This window comes from Canis lupus, chromosome 2 (assembly GCF_048164855.1).
Source record: "Canis lupus baileyi chromosome 2, mCanLup2.hap1, whole genome shotgun sequence".
In the NCBI taxonomy this organism is placed as follows: domain Eukaryota; kingdom Metazoa; phylum Chordata; class Mammalia; order Carnivora; family Canidae; genus Canis; species Canis lupus.
Genome location: NC_132839.1, coordinates 41,953,660 through 41,973,853, shown reverse-complemented (window position 1 = coordinate 41,973,853; position 20,194 = coordinate 41,953,660). Strand labels below are relative to the sequence as shown.

Here is a 20,194-nt window from a genome sequence, read left to right as displayed (position 1 = left end):
AGCCAGCTAGCTTGAGATGTTAGTGAGTGGTGAAGCCAGGGATTCAAACCCAGGCATTCCGACTCCAGCGCCTGTGCTTTACCCACCTTCCAATAGTTTTATGTCTTCAAAGATACGTATTTACAAAATATGTGACATATATTTACATTTAATTTTTACTAGGTTACCCAATGCACCTGTATATAATAAGAGAAACCAACTACTGAAGAATCAGAGGTAGGAGAAAGACAGGATCATTATAGCAGCAACTCACCTTAGTGTATCTATGAAGACCTTCTAAAAAGTGATTATTTTCCATTTTCTCCCTTGAGAAAATGGCTCAAACAATTAAATTTTTATGTATTCTTAGCCTAGACTAAAGTTAATGACAGTTATTACTGAGTTTTATGGAAAAGGATGTTATTTCTACCAGTTTTTTTTCATAATGTTCTTATACTTACATTCTATAAGTTTTCTTTTAAAATCTCCCATTGATGGGGATCCCTGGGTGGCGCAGCGGTTTAACGCCTGCCTTTGGCTCAGGGCGCGATCCTGGAGACCCGGGATCAAATCCCACGTCGGGTTCCCGGTGCATGGAGCCTGCTTCTCCCTCTGCCTATGTCTCTGCCTCTCTCTCTCTCTCTCTCTCTCTCTCTCTGTATGTGTGTGTGACTATCAAAAATAAATAAAAAATTTAAAAAAAAATCTCCCATTGACTGCAATCGATTCAGCCTCTTAGTGATGAATAGGGCGCACCATCATGTACTCAAACATCACTTCATCAAGACAGCTTGGTCTTATCTCCTTAATATTGAGCCAGCTTGGTCTTCTCTCCTTAATATCTCCTTAATATTCAACTTAACTTTATCACACAAATTTTGCCACTAACTAACTTTTATAGCATATGAGGTATATGCCAAGTATATTTATCATTTGATCTGTGTTGCAAACATATATGATGAAATCTTGTGATTGCATTGAGAATCTAATATATGGTTTTCTGTATCAGCAAACAGTTCTTAAATGCCTCACTTTAACTCAGAGGATACCCCTCTTAGCATGCCTGTGGCTCAATTTCCCTGCATCTAAAGCAAAGCTAAGTGTGCCTAAAGCAAAGTTTCCTCATAAAGGCCTTGGATGAATTAAGGACAACATGCATTCAAAATCTTTGAATATTTCAAAGAATTACCTAAGGTTTGTAATCAACTAAAAGATGTGGCTGCAGAATTAAAACTACTAGCACCTGTACTGAAGAACATCAAATGTCCCAAGCTAAAGAAAGAAACAGATCATATAAAGGAAATTTTTCTTCTTACTGCATATAAGTAGAGTTTCCAAGTTAAAGTGTCAATAAGGTTTTATTGCAAATACATATCGAGGCACAAAAGCATGAGCAAGATTTGCACCATTCTATGTGCTATAAAATGCAAAAAGGCTATGAATTGAAACTAGCCACACATAAAAATACAATTTAAAGATTAGGATTTGAGGTAGGGAGGTGAAATTTTTTGAAAAAGTAGATAAAGTAGCTTTGTAAATAAGGTACTTACTTTAGGGTGCCTGGGTGGAGCAGTTGGTTAAGCATCTGACTCTTGGTTTCAGACTCTTGGTTTTGGCTCAGGTCATGTTCTCAGGGTCCTGAGACTGAGCCCCACATCTGCCTCTGTGTTCAGTGCAGTCTGCTTAAGATTCTCTCTCCCTCTCCCTCTGTACCCTGCCACACTGCTTGCTCTCTCACAATCTCACTCTCTCTCTCTCTCTCTCAAATAAAATCTTTAAAAAAAAAAAAAAGATACTTACCTTCCTCTTGACATCAGAGCCAAGGCTAAATATCAGAGACCAATAAAAACTCATCTCCAAAATGTAGTACCAGTACTGGGACGGCAGCAAGGGCTAAGGAAAATAAGAGTATTCATTACTTTAGTATCACCATATAAATGACTCATTTAAAGGTATTAAACTATTGTTTATACCTATTTATGTTCCAAAGAATTCCCCAATATGATGATGATTTAAGATTTCAACTTCTCTGGGGCACCTGGGTGGGACAGTTGATTAAGTGTCCAATTCTTAGTTTCAGTTCAGGTCATGATTTCAGGGCCCTGATTTCAGGGTCATAAGATTGAGCCCTGTGTCAGGCTCCATGCTTATCACAGAGTACATTTAAGTTCTCCCTCTCCCTCTGCCCCTCCTCTCTCTTTTTCTCTTTCTTCCTCTCTAAAATAAATAAATAAAACTTTAAAAAAAGATTTTAACTTCTGAGAAGGAATCAAAGATAATATTTCAGGGCATTTTATTTTTGAAGGAGTAGACAAGAATTCTGAAGTCAAGTTAAATATTTTGTTTAAAAGTTAATAAAACTACAATAGGTGTAATTGCCTTGTTTTAGTTGACTGAAAGTTAAATTAGGGAAAACAAATTAAAAAAATCATTACTTAAGAATATTGGCAAGTCTGTTCTACTGTTCCCACAGTTTACCTTGTTTTATGTTTCTTGAATGCTACTAAAAATCTGATGTCTTAACTTCTCTACTGGTGATAGTTAATAATCAGAATTGGCCTATTCTCAAATGGGGCAGTGATAAAATATTCATGCCTCCAGTGAATTTCACCTTCTGATTTCCAAGTACTGGTATAGGCTTCTCCTACATGATCATGGGATTTGGTCAAGACAGCATAAGAAAACAGGATGCAAGTAGATACTTCATAAGCACTAGGTAAGAAACCTGAGCTATCTTGCTGATAAGAACAAAGTAGAGAATCAAGGTGCCCACTGCCAATAATATGAATGAGGGCACCAGAGACTTAAGCCATTCCCCTAGCCAGCCTAACAATGAACTAAAAATGCATGCATGAACTCACTTAACACCACATGGGGCAGAAAGAACTACTCAGCTGGGCCCAGTCCAATTTGTTAACCCAAATCATGAGCAAATAAATGGTTATTGTGTTAAGGCACTGCATTAGGGATGATTTGTTATGTATCAACAGATAACTGATATACATGAGTAGTTCAGAGTAAGTTGGAGGTAGAAGAATAAGATTGGAGTTTGGCCTACATAATGCCTAAATACCTTATGGTCTAACCATCTTTATTTCTTTAATACTGAAGCTAACACATTAAAAGGAATAATTTTCTGGTCAACTGATCATCCTCTATAAGGCCATAAAATGATGAGACAGAGTTTTTGCTTTCTTCTATGTCAAACAACTATGTATGAGACTAACTCTCCTAGTGAGAACATCTAAAAAAGGATCTGAGTAAAATGCATAAAAATATCTCTGTGAAAGCATCAAAGAGCAATTAAGACATCCAGAACCTGTGAAGCTAAGATTTCAAAGAGAAAAATGCATTAAAAATGAATCCTTTATTTCTAGTGAATCCTTAATCCAAGAAGTTCTACAGACCCTAAGAGGGATAAATCCAAAGAAAACCACACCTGTGTATAGCATTAGTCAGCATTTGCCAATTTATAAACAGTATGGAGTCCAGAGACTAAGAAGTGGAAGAAGTTAAATAGGATTTTTGGCAATCTCATGGTGCTAGGATGCAAACTGGTACTCAGGGCTAGCCAAAGAAAAAGAGTCCTGGTAAACACTGTGATCTTTTATTAAAACCACTAGGAAAACACCCTAGGAATATGAGTAAGTTGTAAATACATCTGCCCTAAAAAAGACTAGAATCCACGTTGAATCAGCTCAATCACATATAAAATGAAGGTGATCTGTTCCTACTCTAACTAATAGAAGTGAAAGTAAATCTTCTCAAGAGAAAGATAATATTATCCTGAACAACTATTTTTTAAATACAATATCTATTATTCAATCAAAAGTTATCAAGAATAAGGAGACAAGAATAAGACAATAGATGCATAGATGATGAAGACATTGGATTCATCAGAATTGGACTTTAAAATAACTTTAAGTACTTGGTTAAAATGTGGAAAATTTCAGTAGAGAACTGGAATCCATTAAAAAAAAGAGCTAAATGAAAATTTGAGAAGTGACAAACATAGTAACTAAAATTTAGAACACAAAAGATGTATTTAACAGCAATTTAGACACTGATGATAAAGGCACCAACAAACTAGAAGACATGAAAATAGAATATATCCAGATCTGTAAAGGCTCTGAGATTTTACCCCACTTGCAAGAGAGCTTGCCACAGTTTCATGGGTGCTGACTGAAGATATGAGACTCCTGGGTTAGAGATAAAGGATGCTGTATTATTTGCAGTAATAGTAGTTGTCAGACTATCAATATTTGGGACAGGTTTTCCATCTTTACTCATACAGGGGTAAGCAAAAAGGGTGAGCTGATATCTGCACATTCAATGAGTTGTATTACAAGAGAGAAACTCTGATCTAGGAAACCTGAATCTTTCATAACAGATAGTAATATGCCTACCCTTTGCTACAGAAGGAGACACTTCTATCTTCCAAGGTTGTCTGCTATACAAATATCCTTTAAAAAGATAGTACAGAACAAAAGGCAGGCAGTGCTTCACTTCAAAAGACATGTAAAAATGCAAGAAATCCATGGAGAATTGGGAGATAATTCTAAAGCTCAGAGAAGCAAGAGAATGGAAGATATTAGAAAAAGCATAAGAGACATATGGGGCCTTAGTGTAAATGTCTAGCATATTAGCACATTTCATTAGTAATTGAAATTCCAGGAAGAGAAGAAAAGAAAGAGAGAAAGAAACAAAAACAATGGCTGAGAATTTTCTAAAACTGACTGAAGATATCACGCCACAGATTTAAGAAGTTCTATGGCCCTTAGGCAGGATAAATTTAAAGAAAAACACATTTATGAATATCATAATAAAACTTAAAAGACAAAGACAAGATACTTAAATCAGAGAAAAAATATATTCTGTTCAAGGTAGCAAAAATAAGACTGACAACTGAATTCTTAAAGAAAGCAATAGGATCCAGAAGGCAAGGGAATGCCACTTTCAAAGTGCTAAAGGAAAATCACTGATGATCTAGAATTCTATACTCAACAAAAAATATCCTTTAAAAAATGAAAGCAAAGTGGTAACATTTCAGAAAAGCAAATCCCAAAGGACTTCTTCAGCCAGAAGGATAATCATCCCAGATGGAAGCATGGAAAAGCAAGATACAAGGTAGAAGATGGAGAGGGCAATTTGACTGATTTACAAAACAATAATAGCAATAATTTGTAGGGTTTTAAATATTTGAAGGAGGGGGATGCCTGAGTGACTCAGCAGTTGAGCATCTGCCTTTGGCTCAGGTTATGACCCCAGGGTCCTGGGATCAAGTCCCCCATCAGGCTCTCTGTGGGAAGCCTACTTCTCCCTCTGCCTATGTTTCTGACTCTCTCTCTTTTTCTCTCTCTCTCTCTCTGTCTCTCATGAATAAATAAATAAAATCTTTTAAAAAATAAATATTTGAAGGAGGAACTAAGAGGAGAGTATATGAAGATTTCTATGAAGAATTCTAATGACTTTATAGTGAATGGAAAGAAGTAAGAGCACTAATTTTTATTAGACTCCAATAGTTCAAAAATACATATGGTAATCCCTAGGATAATTATTAAAAGAACAAAAGGATGCCTAAATGAGAAGCTAACATAAAGGAAGACACAGAATAATATGTTTTTAAAAACTTGACTGTCCCGCAGAAAAGTAAGAAGAGAGTACAATACAAGGAAATGCATCAGGTATTACAAATAGAAAATAAATAGTAAGATAGAAGGTTTAAACTCAAACATGTAATTGCATTAACTGTAAACAGACTAAAGTGCTAAAGACACAAGTGGTAGGTTAATAGGGAATAAGGATGCATAAGCTCTGGTGGAGAAAGAGCCAAAGGACTGCACAGATATGGACAGAGAGTAGGATTCAGTCCCACTCAGGGGACAATTTGAAGGCCCCACAGTGAAGTAAGGGAGGACTGTATCAAAGGGGACTTACCTGTCTGGGGTAGCCATTCCATACCTCCCAGAGGTCATATACCCAAGGTTTCTGAAGAAACAAGGAGCCAAGAGAGAAAAGATGAATTTATTGGAGTCAAAAGCTGGTTTCAACAGAAAACATAAGCTCTTCCTGATGTCACTGATGTGGCCACACACGCACAGTAAGACTGCTGCTCCTGCTATACTGCTCTCTCTCTGTGTAGGTATTTATATATGTTCTCATACAACATGCCTGTGATGCTCATGACTTCTAGTGGATCTGGGACCACACATGGTTGAAATTATTCAAACAAGTGAAACTTCTAATGATATGATTCCTGAACCAATCAGACTACTTTTCCTATAGCAATAAAAATATCTTAAGAGAAATCTTGAGAGAGTCTTGAGCAAAATCTCTAAAAGCTGGTTATCTTTTTTTATTTCTGTGAACAACTTACTATGAAGTTTATACATCATGTAATGAGGTAATCATTTAGTAATTATTTAAACAGACAATGCAAAGGTAATATCATAAGGAAAAATTACTGATGAATGAGTCTTGATGGGTCTTGATGGAACAGGTGGTATTTCTTGATGGAACAGGTGTCTTGATGGAATCTTGATGGAACAGATAGTATTTCACATGGGACTGGATGGGATTTGGCAGGTGGAGATAGAGGTGGGAAGGGCAGAAAGGAAGACCTTTCTGGCAGGGGGCATAAGGTATGCTAAAATCCAAAAGTGAGGATGTACCAGGTATGTTCAGTGGATTGTCAGTAGTCAGGGTAGTTGGTACATGGGTGTTGTGAGAGGAAATAGGGAGAGACTAGGTTTCAAATCTTTGTTTGCAAATTCAATGCTTAACAAAGTTTTCAAAAGATAGACTGGGGAGTTATGACTTCTTTTAGGCATTAGTGTGATTTTGAAGGCATGGAAGTTGGTTAACTTATTGAGAATATTATTTCATAAGGAATTCACATGCAAAGATTTTTAAAATTAAAGCCAAATTCCAGTCAAAGAATATCAAAGAGACAACTTACATCATAAAGAAATACAATTCCAGCAACAGTAATCATTAAGTAAAATGCAAATCGCCAGCTGCCAAAAGAAAGAAAAATCTTGTAAAGGTGATTGACATCTGAAGAGAAATACATTTGGTATGACAGAGTTTGGAAAGAATGCACAGGAAAATCTAAATTGATATCCTGAGTCTGCCACTTGTTAGATGGCTGTAACTGTAGGGAAGTCACTTAACCTTGGAAAGCCTTAATTTTCTTCATCTATGAAATGGGAATGACAAAACTTACCTCAAAATGTAAAAAGAATTGAAGCTAGTTTGTGAAAAGTATTGATCATAGTGCCTGGTATGAAGCAAGCAAAATAAGCGGGTGCTATTATTACTACTGTTCATGTTATGCCTAGCACACAATAGACCAAGCTCCTGATACACAACAGACAGTGGTTTGACGTTAGTATTAATCAAGTCATTTCTTTTATCCCTATTTAGGTCCCAGTGAAAGGTTTCAAGTGGCCAGTTTAGTCTTGTCTCTGAAAAGGAGATTTTGAAAAAAAAAAAAAAATCTTTTTCCCATGTATGGAGAAAGATCTATAGACTAAGAGACTTAAAAGACATACCAATCAACTGTACTGCATGGGTTTTATTAAGATCTTGATTCAAACAAACAAACTATAAAGAAAATTACAAGTTAATCAAGGAAATCTGAACATTTATTGAATATTTACTATTATTAAATTTTTTTAAATATTTCATTTATTTATTTTAGAGAGAGAGAGAGAAAGAGAGCTTGGGCACAAGTGAGGGAAGGAAGGTGCAAAGGAGGAGGGAGAGGGACAAGCAGACTCCATGCTGAGTGTGAAGCCCAACACCAGGCTTGATCTCATGACCCTGAGACCATGGCCTGAGCAGAAATCAAGAGTTGGCTTGCTTAATTGACTAAGCCACCCAGGTATCTGTTATTAAAATTTTTTTAAGGTATGATACTGGCTTTGCAATTTTGCTTAAAATAGAGTTCTTATCTCTTAGAGATACATACTAAAATATTTACAATAAATCATAAAATGTCTGATATTTGTGTCAAAAGTAATCTTCTATAATACTTGGATGAAGGTAGTCAAAAGGAACACACTTTCAGTTAGTTATAAGATAAATAAGTACGGGGGATGTGATGGGTACATAACACACAGAGTTCATCATACCAGTTTTTCTACTTTTGCATATGTTTATAACTTTGCAAAGTAAAGTTTCAAAAACTACTGCTATTTTATTTCATGATTGCTGAAGCAACAATAATATTCAACATAATATTTGTTGGGGCACCTGGGTGGCTCAGTTGGTTAAACATCTGCCTTCAGCTCAGGTCATGATCTCAGGGTCCCGGAGTTCAACCCCAAGTCTGGCTTTCTGCTCAGTGGGGAGTCTGCTTCCCTCTCCCCCCTGATCATACTTTCTCAAATAAACAAAATCTTAAAATAATAATAATGATAAAAATAATAAGACTATTTGTTCCTCATTCTTGTAATTATGCCTTGGAGCGGTTTCCTCAACATGCCTGTAAGCTAAGTAAGAAAGAGGAAGGCAGACACATGCCCATTTTGTAGATGAAAAATCAGGCTCATTAAATGCAAGACCATTTCCCCAGCTCACACAGCTAAGCAGTAACGTAGCTGAGGCTGAAGTACAAGTCTCTGGACTTTGAATCGAGTGGTGCTTCCTGAACATTATCATTGTGTATAGGCTTAAGACAGTCTTTCTTCATGGCTTGTTTTGATAGAGAAAAAAAATAGGGTTCCAGTATTCAGAAATTTGAATCATAAAAATACTCCAAGAGCATTTTATGAAATGAGCCAGTTGAGACCTGTCCATATTTGTTACTTTTTTGGCCTGTCCAGTGAAGGCCCATTCTTAGTACAGAGAGCATTTCCTTGGCTCCCTGGTTTATTGTGGCCAAACAAGAAACAGAAAAAGTAGGATCAGACCTGCCAGCCACAAAGGAAACCATAAGTCTAGGTGGCACACCTCAAATTGTTTCTCCAACATTTACTGACTTCTTGACTCTGTGCTAGGCACTGTGCTAAGCCCATGTGTGTTATCACATGTTTATCTTCACAACAAGTTTGTGGACAAGGAACTATAATTTGCCCCTCTTTATGGGTGAAAGGTGGATAAGGTGGCTACCACTAAGGGACACAGAGGTTGGGAGAGATCACATAACTTCCCTGAGGCTGTGCAGAGGCCATCAGATGCAAGTGCAAAACCCACGTGTCACATTTTCCTGGACTGATCCTGTAAGGTTTCATTACACTATCCTAGGGATTCTCAAAGTGTGTGCCAGAGATTCTTGGCATGAAAATATTTTCATAATATGACTACCTTGTTATTGTCATTTTCACTCATCCCCTCACAAGCAAACAGTGATTTCCAGAGGCTCCGTGACAGGAGACACTATCATTGCTCTGAGAGCTGATACAATGTGTGCTTGGGTAGTCTTATGTTTTATGAATGTCTCAACCTTCATTTCTAATATTAGTAGGCATAACACACATAAGCAAATGCTCTTTGGGGTCTTCCATAGTTTTTAAGAGGACAAAAGGGTTCTAAAACCAAAAAGTTTAAGAACTGCTGCACTTCACTAATTATAAAATGAATAATAAAATATTTGCCGATGCTGTTTTACATGTTTCAAATGAAAAAGGTAATAAAACTCCCCCTTTTTTTCCCAGGAAAATCTGAAATAAACATCATTGTAAGGGGAAAAAAATATCTTGGAAAAAAGAAAAATCCAGAAATTAATTGGTTAGGCCCGGATGGCAAGTGCAATCAGCAGGGGAATGGGCAAAATAAATTTGGGCGATGGAGGCAGAAGTTTACAAGGCTGGTGATGGGGCTTAAGAGGGGGCAAGGCCCAATGGAGCAGGCAGGGACCAGCCTCAGGGTCAGCTAAGGCAAGATGGCAGACATCCAGCCAGAGGAGCGCTCTCCCCCCCCCCAGGGCTGGGGGAGCTCCCCAATGATCTACATTGGGTACTTGGAAATTACCTAGGATTTTCATAATAAACTTCTTGCTGATAAATGGAAATGCTTATTTTAAAAAGAAAAGTGGTCAGCTAATATGAAGTTTACTTTAAAAATAAAGGAAGCACTGTGGATTAAAATCCTGCATTCTATGGAACAGGGGTCATCATTTTAAAAAGTAACTAAGTACAACAGCCAAGATTTGGAAGCAACCTAGTGCCAATTGACAGATGAATAAAGAAGCTGCAGTATATATATGTGTGTACACACAAACACACACACACTCACACGCAATGGAATACAAGTTGGCTATAAAAAAGAATGAAATCTTGCCATTTGTGACAACATGGATAGAGCTAGAGGATATTGTGCTAAGTGAAATAAATCAAACAGAGAAAGACAAATACCATATGATTTCACTTACATGTAGGATCTAAAAAAGAAAGCAAATGAAGAAATAAAATAAAATAGAAACAGACTCACAGATACAGAGAACAATCTGGTGCCAAAGAGCAGAAGGTAAGGGAATGGCAAAACAAGGAAAGGAGATTCAAAGGTGCAAACTACCAGTTATTAAGTGTATAAAACTTGGGGATGTGGGAAGCCTGGGTGGCTCAGTGGTTGAGCATTTGCCTTCAGCTCAGGTCATGATCCTGGGGTCCTGGGATTGAGTCCCACAATGGATTCCCCGCAGGGAGCCTACTTCTTCTGCTGCCTATGTCTCTGCCTCTCTGTGTGTGTGTGTGTGTCCCTCGTGAATAAATAAATAAAATCTTTAAAAAACAAAACAAAACTTGGGGATGCAGTGTACAGTACAGGGAATATAGTTAATATTGTAACAACTTTATATGGTGGCAGATAGTTGTTAGATTTGTTGTTGTGATCACTTTGGAATGTATATAAATGTCAAATCACTATGTTGTACAGCTGAAACTAGTCTAATATTATATGTCAACTGTATTTCAATTTTAAAAAAGGAAGTAACCACGAAAAAAATGCAGTAAACTTAAGGTGTTTCTCCTTACACCATAGAGGAGTTTCTGCTTGTTGGAGAGTAATCTGTAGAAGCTCAGTATTGGGAAATAAGTTTGCTGAAATTTCCCAAATGCCTGGGGATAGGTATCTTACTAGGATTCCCAAGGCACATCTCATTGCTGGAGAAAAAAGTGCCGTCCCTATACAATTAAATAACTTGGTGTTTTGCTTTAGTCTATTTATTTAGTCTGCAATAACTTAATGGTGTTCTGACTTTGAGGAAATTTGTGATATCTCTAAAGAAGAAGGTAAAGCTGACATTTTATTTGTTGGCCTCCTCCTATTTCCTGAATACACTGTATGATTTCCTGCTTTGTGTCTTTGCCTTACTTGAAACATGCTACCCTAAAATCCTGATTTATTTTCTCATGGAAATCCCAACCCATTCCCCAAGGTCCATGTTCCCACTCCCACCTCTAGGTCTGACTTCCTCTAAAAAGCCTTTCTCTAACGTACCCAGTCCTACTGATGCTATCTCCTCTGAATGCTCACAATGCATCGATACATGACTATGGACTACAGATGTGCAGCCTCATGTGTCATTGGGTGGAATCACTGGATGGATGTTGTGGTTTCCAGTCTTGTCTCCCTGATTAGCTGTTTGAGGGTAGCGACCAGGCCTTCCACTTTTACTTCCTTCTTAAAATCTAGAACTCTACCCAATGTAGGATAGTGCCATGTACAGAGAAGATAGTTAACATAACCTCCTGCATTGCTTGACTGATTGATGGTTGGCAACTTGAAGTTCCCTTCCCTGGCCTGAATTCTGAAGCTGACTGTCAGTGGACTCACTGACAGCCAGATTCTCAAATGGTAGGCCTTGTTGACCCAAACAGTTAATTGATGTAGGGGATTTCTGCTTGCTAAGAGGTAAGGATTAGGTGTCAAGGGTCAGTACCATGGAGCAGAAAGAGAAACAGAAAAAGAGTCAGGGGACATGAATCCAACAGCTCTGCCAACAGCTAGGTGACCTTGAACAAGTTCCTTTAAGAAGACTGACCTGTAGTTTCTCATTTCATTGTTTTCCCTTCAGTTTCACTGAGATTTAATTGACATGTAGCGCTGTGTAAGTTGAATAGTTTTTCATTTCTTACACAGGGCTAGCTCTGCCTTCCCTGACTATCTCAAAGCACTGGTAGGAGGATCAAACATTATTTATAAGCTGTAAGGCACTATAATGTATAAGAAATTACCAGAGACTTTCATGGGGGCATGATCCAGCTCAAAAGTAGAGAATTAGTCTCTGCCTGGGGACTTTACTTAAGATAAGAATAATTTGCTAGAAAAAAATAAATGAATGATAGAAGGAGAACCGGAGAATGTATTATGAGACCAGTGCCACTTTATAGTGTTTTGTGGTGACGGTTTAAAGAGATTCACTCATGCCAAGCTGACATTAGTGACAACAATATTAACCAATCTCTCAAGAGCTAAAACTCAGAAAGAAGCCAATTAGAAAACAAACCAAGCCATTCATTCTGAGCTTCTAATGGAAGCCTGTGATGAGAAATGATTGTTTCAAGATACCTTGAAGGGGATCCCTGGGTGGCGCAGCGGTTTGGCGCCTGCCTTTGGCCCAGGGCGCGATCCTGGAGACCCGGGATCGAATCCCACATCAGGCTCCCGGTGCATGGAGCCTGCTTCTCCCTCTGCCTGTGTCTCTGCCTCTCTCTCTCTCTGTGTGTGACTATCATAAATAAATAAAAAAAAATTAAAAAAAAAAATCAAGATACCTTGAAGACTTGGGTCTGTGCCCTAAACATCATGAGCATCACAGGATCCCAGTACTCACGAATGTACAGGTAAACTGAAGGAAGCCATTAAAGCTAAGCCTCATACTCTATTTATTTGAGAGTCTTATATCAGCTCTCTATTCACTTCACCATCAAAACAAAAAATATCTGGTGAAAGTCACCAGGCAATGTGAGGACCATAAGAAACAGGCAGAAAGAAGGGATGCTATTGTGTGTATGATGTGGCATCAAACACAACCCAATGAGCGGGCACTTGTCTGGATGTAAAGAAGAAAAAAAGTAAGAGTGATGACCTAATCCACCTTTTTCACACAAGTGTCAATTTCTGCCACCCAGGAGTGACCCAAAGTACAACAAAATTCTACAGGAGGGGGAAAAAACCCCACAGAGCTCAAATGATACCAAAATTAAGTGCAATGCAGCCTCACTGCCCTCAGAGTGTATTCAAAGTAGCCAGCTCTGGCAAAAATCCTGCTTGCTGCCCTAGCAGGTACTGACACCCCTGCTAAGTCAAACCAACCAGGAAACCCAGAGGAACCGGTGGTGTAGTCCACAGGCAAGGGATGGGGAGTGGAAGGGGGACTGAGTCAAGAGGGACAGAACAGACACCTTCTTATTCTCTGCTCTTATAATGTGAGATAATAATTGGAATGTGATTGGAAACAGTTGATCAAGTCTTATGATTTAGGGCCAACCTCTACGCTCAAAAAATAAACACCAGTTAAGACATTTGTATTTTTTCCCTGACTTCAAGATAAGTACATGAGATCTCCTATTCATCTTAGAGAGTTCATACTTTGCTTCATTTCATATGAAGGAAACTGAAGTAGAGAAAGTAGATGGGTGACTAGCCTAAAAGTGACAAAGCTGGGTTCCAACCCTTCTTTGGCTCCACTTTCAGGGTTCTTTCTGAGATGACCATTCTGCTCCATATAAAACTGCAGCATTTCAAAAGTTCTTACTGTCCTTCTTACCAAGCTTCCTGGAATTTCTTCATCCTGCAAGGCTTCTCTTGATTCCGTCGACTCCGGAACCATCGTTCTACTTGGCGCTCTGTCAAGTTACACTTCTTTGCCAGTCCATAAATATCAGTCTGAAAAGGGATAAAACGAATGAAAGGGTGATAAAGAGCAGTCAGATTGGCAGGTAGTCAAGAAAATGTGATTGGGTTATAAGAGCTTGTGCATTGGAGAGGAGAGACATTCTATGTTAGAGCTTGAGCCAGGGAATTTACCTCTTTTGCTTATGTAATCACACACATAGATATACACACCAAAAAAAAAAATTCCCAGTAACTCTAAGTTACTAAGAAATATCAATACTCTATAATTTGGCAGCAACCCATACACTCTAGCTGCAGACGTGAGCTCACTCATTCAGCGAAGTTTTATCTAGGCTTCCTAGGTGCCAGGTAGAATAGTACAGTTGAAGATGTTGATCAGATCCAACTTCCTCATTTTTCCTATGAGGAAACTGGGACACCAAGAGTTTTAGTAAGTTGTCCAAGACCTAAAATTAATAAAGTGAAGACAAGAACTTAGGCTAGCGCACTTTCTGTTCTTTCACACAATCTTTGTGATGGCTCCAAAAGATAAGACAGGAAAAACTCAAACAGGTGTTGGCCATCCCTTTCACGTATCATCAGATGTAGAGCTTATTTCAAACTAATCCAAAATAATTCTAATCATAAAAACATAAAGATAATAGAATATACTAATGATGATTGCTTCTCTTTGGGAAGCAGAACTCATTTTTAAATTTGGAAATAATATGGATTAGCTCAAAGGTCATAAATTCTGGAAGTTCTCCTAGGGCCAGACTAAAAAACACATGATTGAGTGGATCAGGTCTGGTTCACAGTGGGATTTTAAGTCATATTCTTTTGCACTGGCAGGTTTTATATGCTAAACCTGCAGTGTTTTCAACTGACACAAAGAAATAAGCTCTGTAATTTTTTGGAAATATCTGCCCTCTTGGTCTTTCATTTTCCAACACAAGTTCAAGACATACTTTCATTTCCTCTTTACTAGAAAAATACAGTTGCATCAAACTGACCTTCAGTTTCAGTGTTGAGGAGACCAGAAGAAAACAGCAAAGCACCTGCCCTACTCCAAAGGTATAGCTAGCTGTGAGCCAGCTCTGGCTGATGGCTCCCAGACTGAAAGTGTACATCAAGAATTTTGACATGAAATCACTAGCATTTTTAAATGTTTACTAATGCTTCAAAATAAATTTAAACCAATCATGGACCAACATACCAAGGGCTGAACAAAGCCTGCCTGATGGCTGGACACCCAAAGCCTGGGAGCAGTCATCCAGTTTCTATTGTGTTATTCTGTATAGTTCAGGCACACATAATTGTTCAGGTGCACAAGGTTGACAGTAGATAAAATCCATAAAGAAGATCTCACACTGATGACTGGACAAGGACTAATTGCAGTTTCTATATACCTGCTAAATTGCTACCTGTTACTTGATCTGCAAGAAGGAAAGCAAAACAAAACAAAAACAGGATATAGCCAATATTATACTCTGTTTCCCTGTAAACTGCCCTAATACCTATGCTTTTACAGGCCAAGTGTTTTCCTGCTGTTGTTTTGTTTCTGTGCTCTTCTGGAGACTGAACTGGCAATCATTTATTTTTTTTTTAATTTTTATTTATTTATGATAGTCACACAGAGAGAGAGAGAGAGAGAGAGAGAGAGAGAGAGAGAGGCAGAGACATAGGCAGAGGGAGAAGCAGGCTCCATGCACCGGGAGCCCGATGTGGGATTCGATCCTGGGTCTCCAGGATCGCGCCCTGGGCCAAAGGCAGGCGCTAAACCACTGCGCCATCCAGGGATCCCCTGGCAATCATTTATTGGTGCCTACTTCTTGCAAGCATTGTGCTAAGTCATTGAGGATCTAAATGAATAACACTGATATGGGCTGCCCCTTCACAGGGTGAAGTGTGTCTGGTGAGGAAGTAAGAAAATAAAACAAAGAATTCTAATAAGACACTATGAATGCTAAGAGAGGGTAAGATTAGGATACCATGGGACCTAATTCTGTGTAGGCACCTCCTGGAAGTAACGCATGTGCTGGACCCTGAAAAAAACACCTTGAGAAGGAGGGGATAGAGAAGGGAAGCACCCTGGCAGAGGGACTGGCGCGTGAGGTCATCTGGAGATGAGAGCATGGGTGAGCAAGGAACAGCAGAGGAACAGAAGTCTGGCAGGGTAGAAATATATGAAGAGGAGGGGAGGAAAGTTATGGCTAGGCTCACATCAAGGTGGGGGGGCTCTGTCTGGGATTTATCTTGGGGGTGACAGGGCATTTGCACTGTTAAAATCCCTTTCCAGAAGTATGCACAGAATGGAGGAGCAGGAGTACGTCTGGAGGTGAACACAGTATTCACTTCGCCCTTGCGTCCAAGCTCTGTGTTCACGCAGCGAGGACCTTGTACTAGACAACTCTGGAGGTCTGGATTCACTAATCCACACAGCTCATCATACTCCCTTGTGGGAAGTAATTCAATTTTATTATTCCATCACTTCTATAGATATCTGCTTAATACTTGTGTCTAGGAATAGCACTCGAACATGATTTGAAGCAATTTATTTTCTGTTTTGGAGCACAGATGAATCTGGTTGAAAGTCAGTCTTGACAATACTGGCTACATACACTACAATATCCTTGGGACAGAAATTCTCGTGCAAACTCAAGTTTCTGGAAATAATTCCTTCTTGATACATAAAACAAGCGTTTATTGAACACCTACAATGCACATAAAATTGTGCAAGATGTTATGTTAGTACTACTTTAACTGTCACATGGCTCTTTTCTCTCTAGAGCAGGGAAACTTGATAAAGAACAAATTTTCTAATTTTAAATTTCCTAAAAAGCTGACCTTTTGCTAAAACTTTTGCTATAGCAAACATATCAAGTAATTGATAGCATAGCACTATTCTTTATGTTTTATACAAGGAATTATCCATCTGAGTTATTCTCAGAAAGAGAGAAAAATAATAAGGACTCCCTGAAAGAGCCCAAATTTTTCACAAGCATAGCTAAATAGTTGCCCTTTTGAAAAATGTGAAATGATGCTTGGGCATTATTATCACCAGTGGTAGCAGTAGTACTGAAATGAACAACTGCAGTCAGAGCACGTGGAAATAAAGAACATGTGAAAATAGCTTGTTAGGCTGTCCTCATTTCAGGAAAAAAGAAGAAGTCCAGTACAGAAGCTAAGGGTAGAGCAAGTTACAGACAGTGCTGGCTAGCTGCAAACAATTCTGGACATGATCCCTCATACTATGTGGTCAGACTTGCATATGCCTCCTTTGGGCAGGGAGCCCACCAGACAAATAATAGAAACAGTCCTATCGGGTCACCTGGGTGGCTCAGTGGTTGAGCGTCTGTCTTCGGCTCAGGGAAGGATCCTGGGGTCCTAGGATTGAGTCCCGCATCAGGCTTCCCACAGGGAGCCTGCTTTTCCCTCTGCCTGTCTCTGCCTCTTTCTCTTTGTGTCTCTCATCAGTCAATAAATAAAATCTTAAAAAAAAAAAAAAAGAAACAGTCCTATAAAAAAGGCAACCAAATTCAGCAAATAAAGTTTAGCACCCTTTAAAAAAATCTATCTATCCTAAACTGTGCTAGGATATACTCTTGACTTTTAAAATTATCAGTGATCACAGTCTGTATTCATCATAGGGGGTGTGCCACTTTGGGGTCAGTTTTTATTTCATCTCTCATTTTTAACTGTGGTGGAAATGAAACTGGACCTGCCTCGCTACCTTTTCTACAACTATTAGATTGAGACCTTTTTTGGGTGCACTGCAACATTTCATGAACTGCATCTTGTATTGTGAAAAAAATTCTGACTTTCCTGGGGAGTGAGCAGGAGCACAGCACATTTCTAAACGTGTGGAGGCTCTGGATTTAAAAAAGTGTCCTACTGGGATCCCTGGTGGCGCAGTGGTTTGGCGCCTGCCTTTGGCCCAGGGCGCGATCCTGGAGACCTGGGATCGAATCCCACATCCGGCTCCCGGTGCATGGAGCCTGCTTCTCCCTCTGCCTGTGTCTCTGCCTCTCTCTCTCTCTCTCTCTCTCTCTCTCTCTGTGTGACTATCATAAATAAATTTTAAAAAAAAGTGTCCTACTCATGACAGACACTCCAATGAACACTTTCTTATTGTGTGTAATATATATCGATGGTGCCACAATCATCAGAAGTGTCAGATATGGGCTACTCTGCCTTAACAGTGGTCTTTTGTGATTAGGATACTTTGTATATACACTATTATCCAAAAATGTAATTTTGATCTTTATACCCAAATTATGGCATTGATTATTAGTGTTAAACACTCTAGTTAAACACAATAGTTCAACTGTGAATACTGGTTATCTTATAATATTTCTGTGTCATTTTATACTATGCTTGGAATGCTGTCAATAGAGGGAAAAACCTGTCAATAGAGGGAAAAAAATCCAAATGAGTCAAATCATTTGATGCTCAACTAGAACAGATATCTTGTACAGATGAGGTAACATACTGGTGACTGGAACATTAAGAAAGGAGGTTTTTTTTTTTTTCTTTTTAAAATCCGAAACCAAAGAACTTGCACTTACGTGAGATGGTTGTCTTGTGGAATGTTTGAAAAAAGTCTCTAAGACAGTATTTGGTGTAATCTTCTTTCGAATTTCCTCTTTAATGCCAAATGTTTTTGCTAGAGGCGTAGCAATAAATCTACAAAATATGAAAGAAAGTCCAAAATCTAAGAATGAACCCACAATGACACCAGAAAACTCAAGCCATAATTTTAGATTCCAAATGAAGAATCAGCCACGGGGTCATATTGTCCTTGGGCGACCTACAGCCAAGTCTGCCTTGCAAAGAAGTTCAAGAAAAGCAAATTTTGAGACTCTTTAGGCAAGAAATAACTTAAAAAAAATAAAATACTTGCACCATTCTAAAATCCACTTTAGGTAAATCCAAATACATTTATATTTGAGATTCAGGAATTGGAATAAACCATTCCAACTAGAGTTTTAAGTCTCCTACAGATTAAAATGAATAATTTTGTTATTGAAAGTTTTACTTTGTGATATTATCTTAAAGAATTACTACTATATTCCTATTTGAAATTCTAACTTATTGAAAAAAATGTCATGACTCTTGGATAAATATCTAGGAGTGGGATTGATGGGTGGTGTGACAAGTACATATTTAACTTTATAAGAAACTGGCAAACTGTTTTTCCAGGTGGTAGCAGCACTTTGCACTCCTGTCAGTAATGTGCCAGAGTTCCAGTTGCTTCATATCCCCCACCGACACTTGGTATTACCAGTCCTTTTAATCTCAGCAATTCCCCTGGTTGCATGGGTTTTCATTGATTTTTCACTCTAATCTTTATTCTTTCCGAACTTCTACTTGCTATAAGTTTAGTTTGCTCTTTTTTCTAGTTTCTTCAGGTAGAGATTTATTGATTTGAGGTCCTTCTTTTTTAATATAGGTTTTTGCATCTATAAATTTTCTTCTGAGCACTATTTTGCTGCATCTTATAAGTTTTGATATTGTGCATTCTTCGTGATTCATCTCAAAGTATTTTCTAATTTATCATGATTCCTCCTCTAACCCATTGGTTATTTAGAAGTATGCTGTTCAATTGCCACATATCTGCTAATTTCCCAATTTCCATCTGTTACTGACTTCTAATTTCATTTCATTATGATTGGAAAACACACTTGGTGTGATTTCCATTTCTTTATGCTCATTGAGACTTGTTTTACAGCCTAACATATGGTCTATCCTGGAGAACGTTCCTGTGCATATGGGAAGAATGTGTCTTCTGTTGTTATTCGGTGCCATGTTCTACAGATGTCTGTTAGGTCTACTTGGTTTACAGTGCTGATCAAGTCTTCTATTTCCTTATTAATCTCCCTCCTAACTCTATCCATTATTAAAAGTGAGATATTCACATCTGCAACTATTTGTTGTCTATTTCTCTCTTCAATTCTATTAGCTTTTGCTTCATCCATTTCGGAGCTTTGTTGTTAGGTACATATATGCTTAGAATTATTAAATCATCTCAATATATTTATCCTTTTATTATTATAAAATGTTCTCATCTCCAGTAACAGTTTAAAAGTTTATGAAAGTCTAAATTGTCTGATATTAGTATAGCCACTCCAGGCTCTCTGTTGGTTACTGTTTGCATGGTACATATTTTTCTATACTTTTACTTTCAACGTATTTATGTCCTTGAACCTCAAGTGTATTTCATATAGAAAGCATATAGTTGAAAAAAAAGAAAAAGAAAGCATATAGTTGGATCATGTATTTCTTTAACACACACACACACACACACACACACATATATATATAATTTATTTATTTAAGAGAGAGAGAGAGCATGGGGAGGAGCAGAGGGAGAGGGACAAGAAGACTCTGCTAAGCATGGAGACTGACATGGGGCTTGATCTCACAACCTTGA

At 38.2% G+C, this 20,194-nt stretch overlaps 1 protein-coding gene across 10 annotated transcripts in view; it reads right to left on the bottom strand.

Moving 5' to 3' along the window:
* CERS3 (ceramide synthase 3) overlaps nucleotides 1–20,194 on the bottom strand; it is a 121,221-nt gene that overhangs the window by 54,129 nt on the left and 46,898 nt on the right. For all 10 annotated transcript variants that reach the window (XM_072796897.1, XM_072796856.1, XM_072796864.1 and 7 more), the window contains 5 exons: nucleotides 18,330–18,447; nucleotides 13,694–13,812; nucleotides 6,938–6,995; nucleotides 5,917–5,967; nucleotides 1,780–1,872 (listed from right to left, as the gene is read on the bottom strand). In XM_072796897.1, the coding sequence (XP_072652998.1) occupies nucleotides 1,780–1,872; nucleotides 5,917–5,967; nucleotides 6,938–6,995; nucleotides 13,694–13,812; nucleotides 18,330–18,447 (439 nt within the window). The remainder of the gene's footprint in view (nucleotides 1–1,779; nucleotides 1,873–5,916; nucleotides 5,968–6,937; nucleotides 6,996–13,693; nucleotides 13,813–18,329; nucleotides 18,448–20,194) is intronic.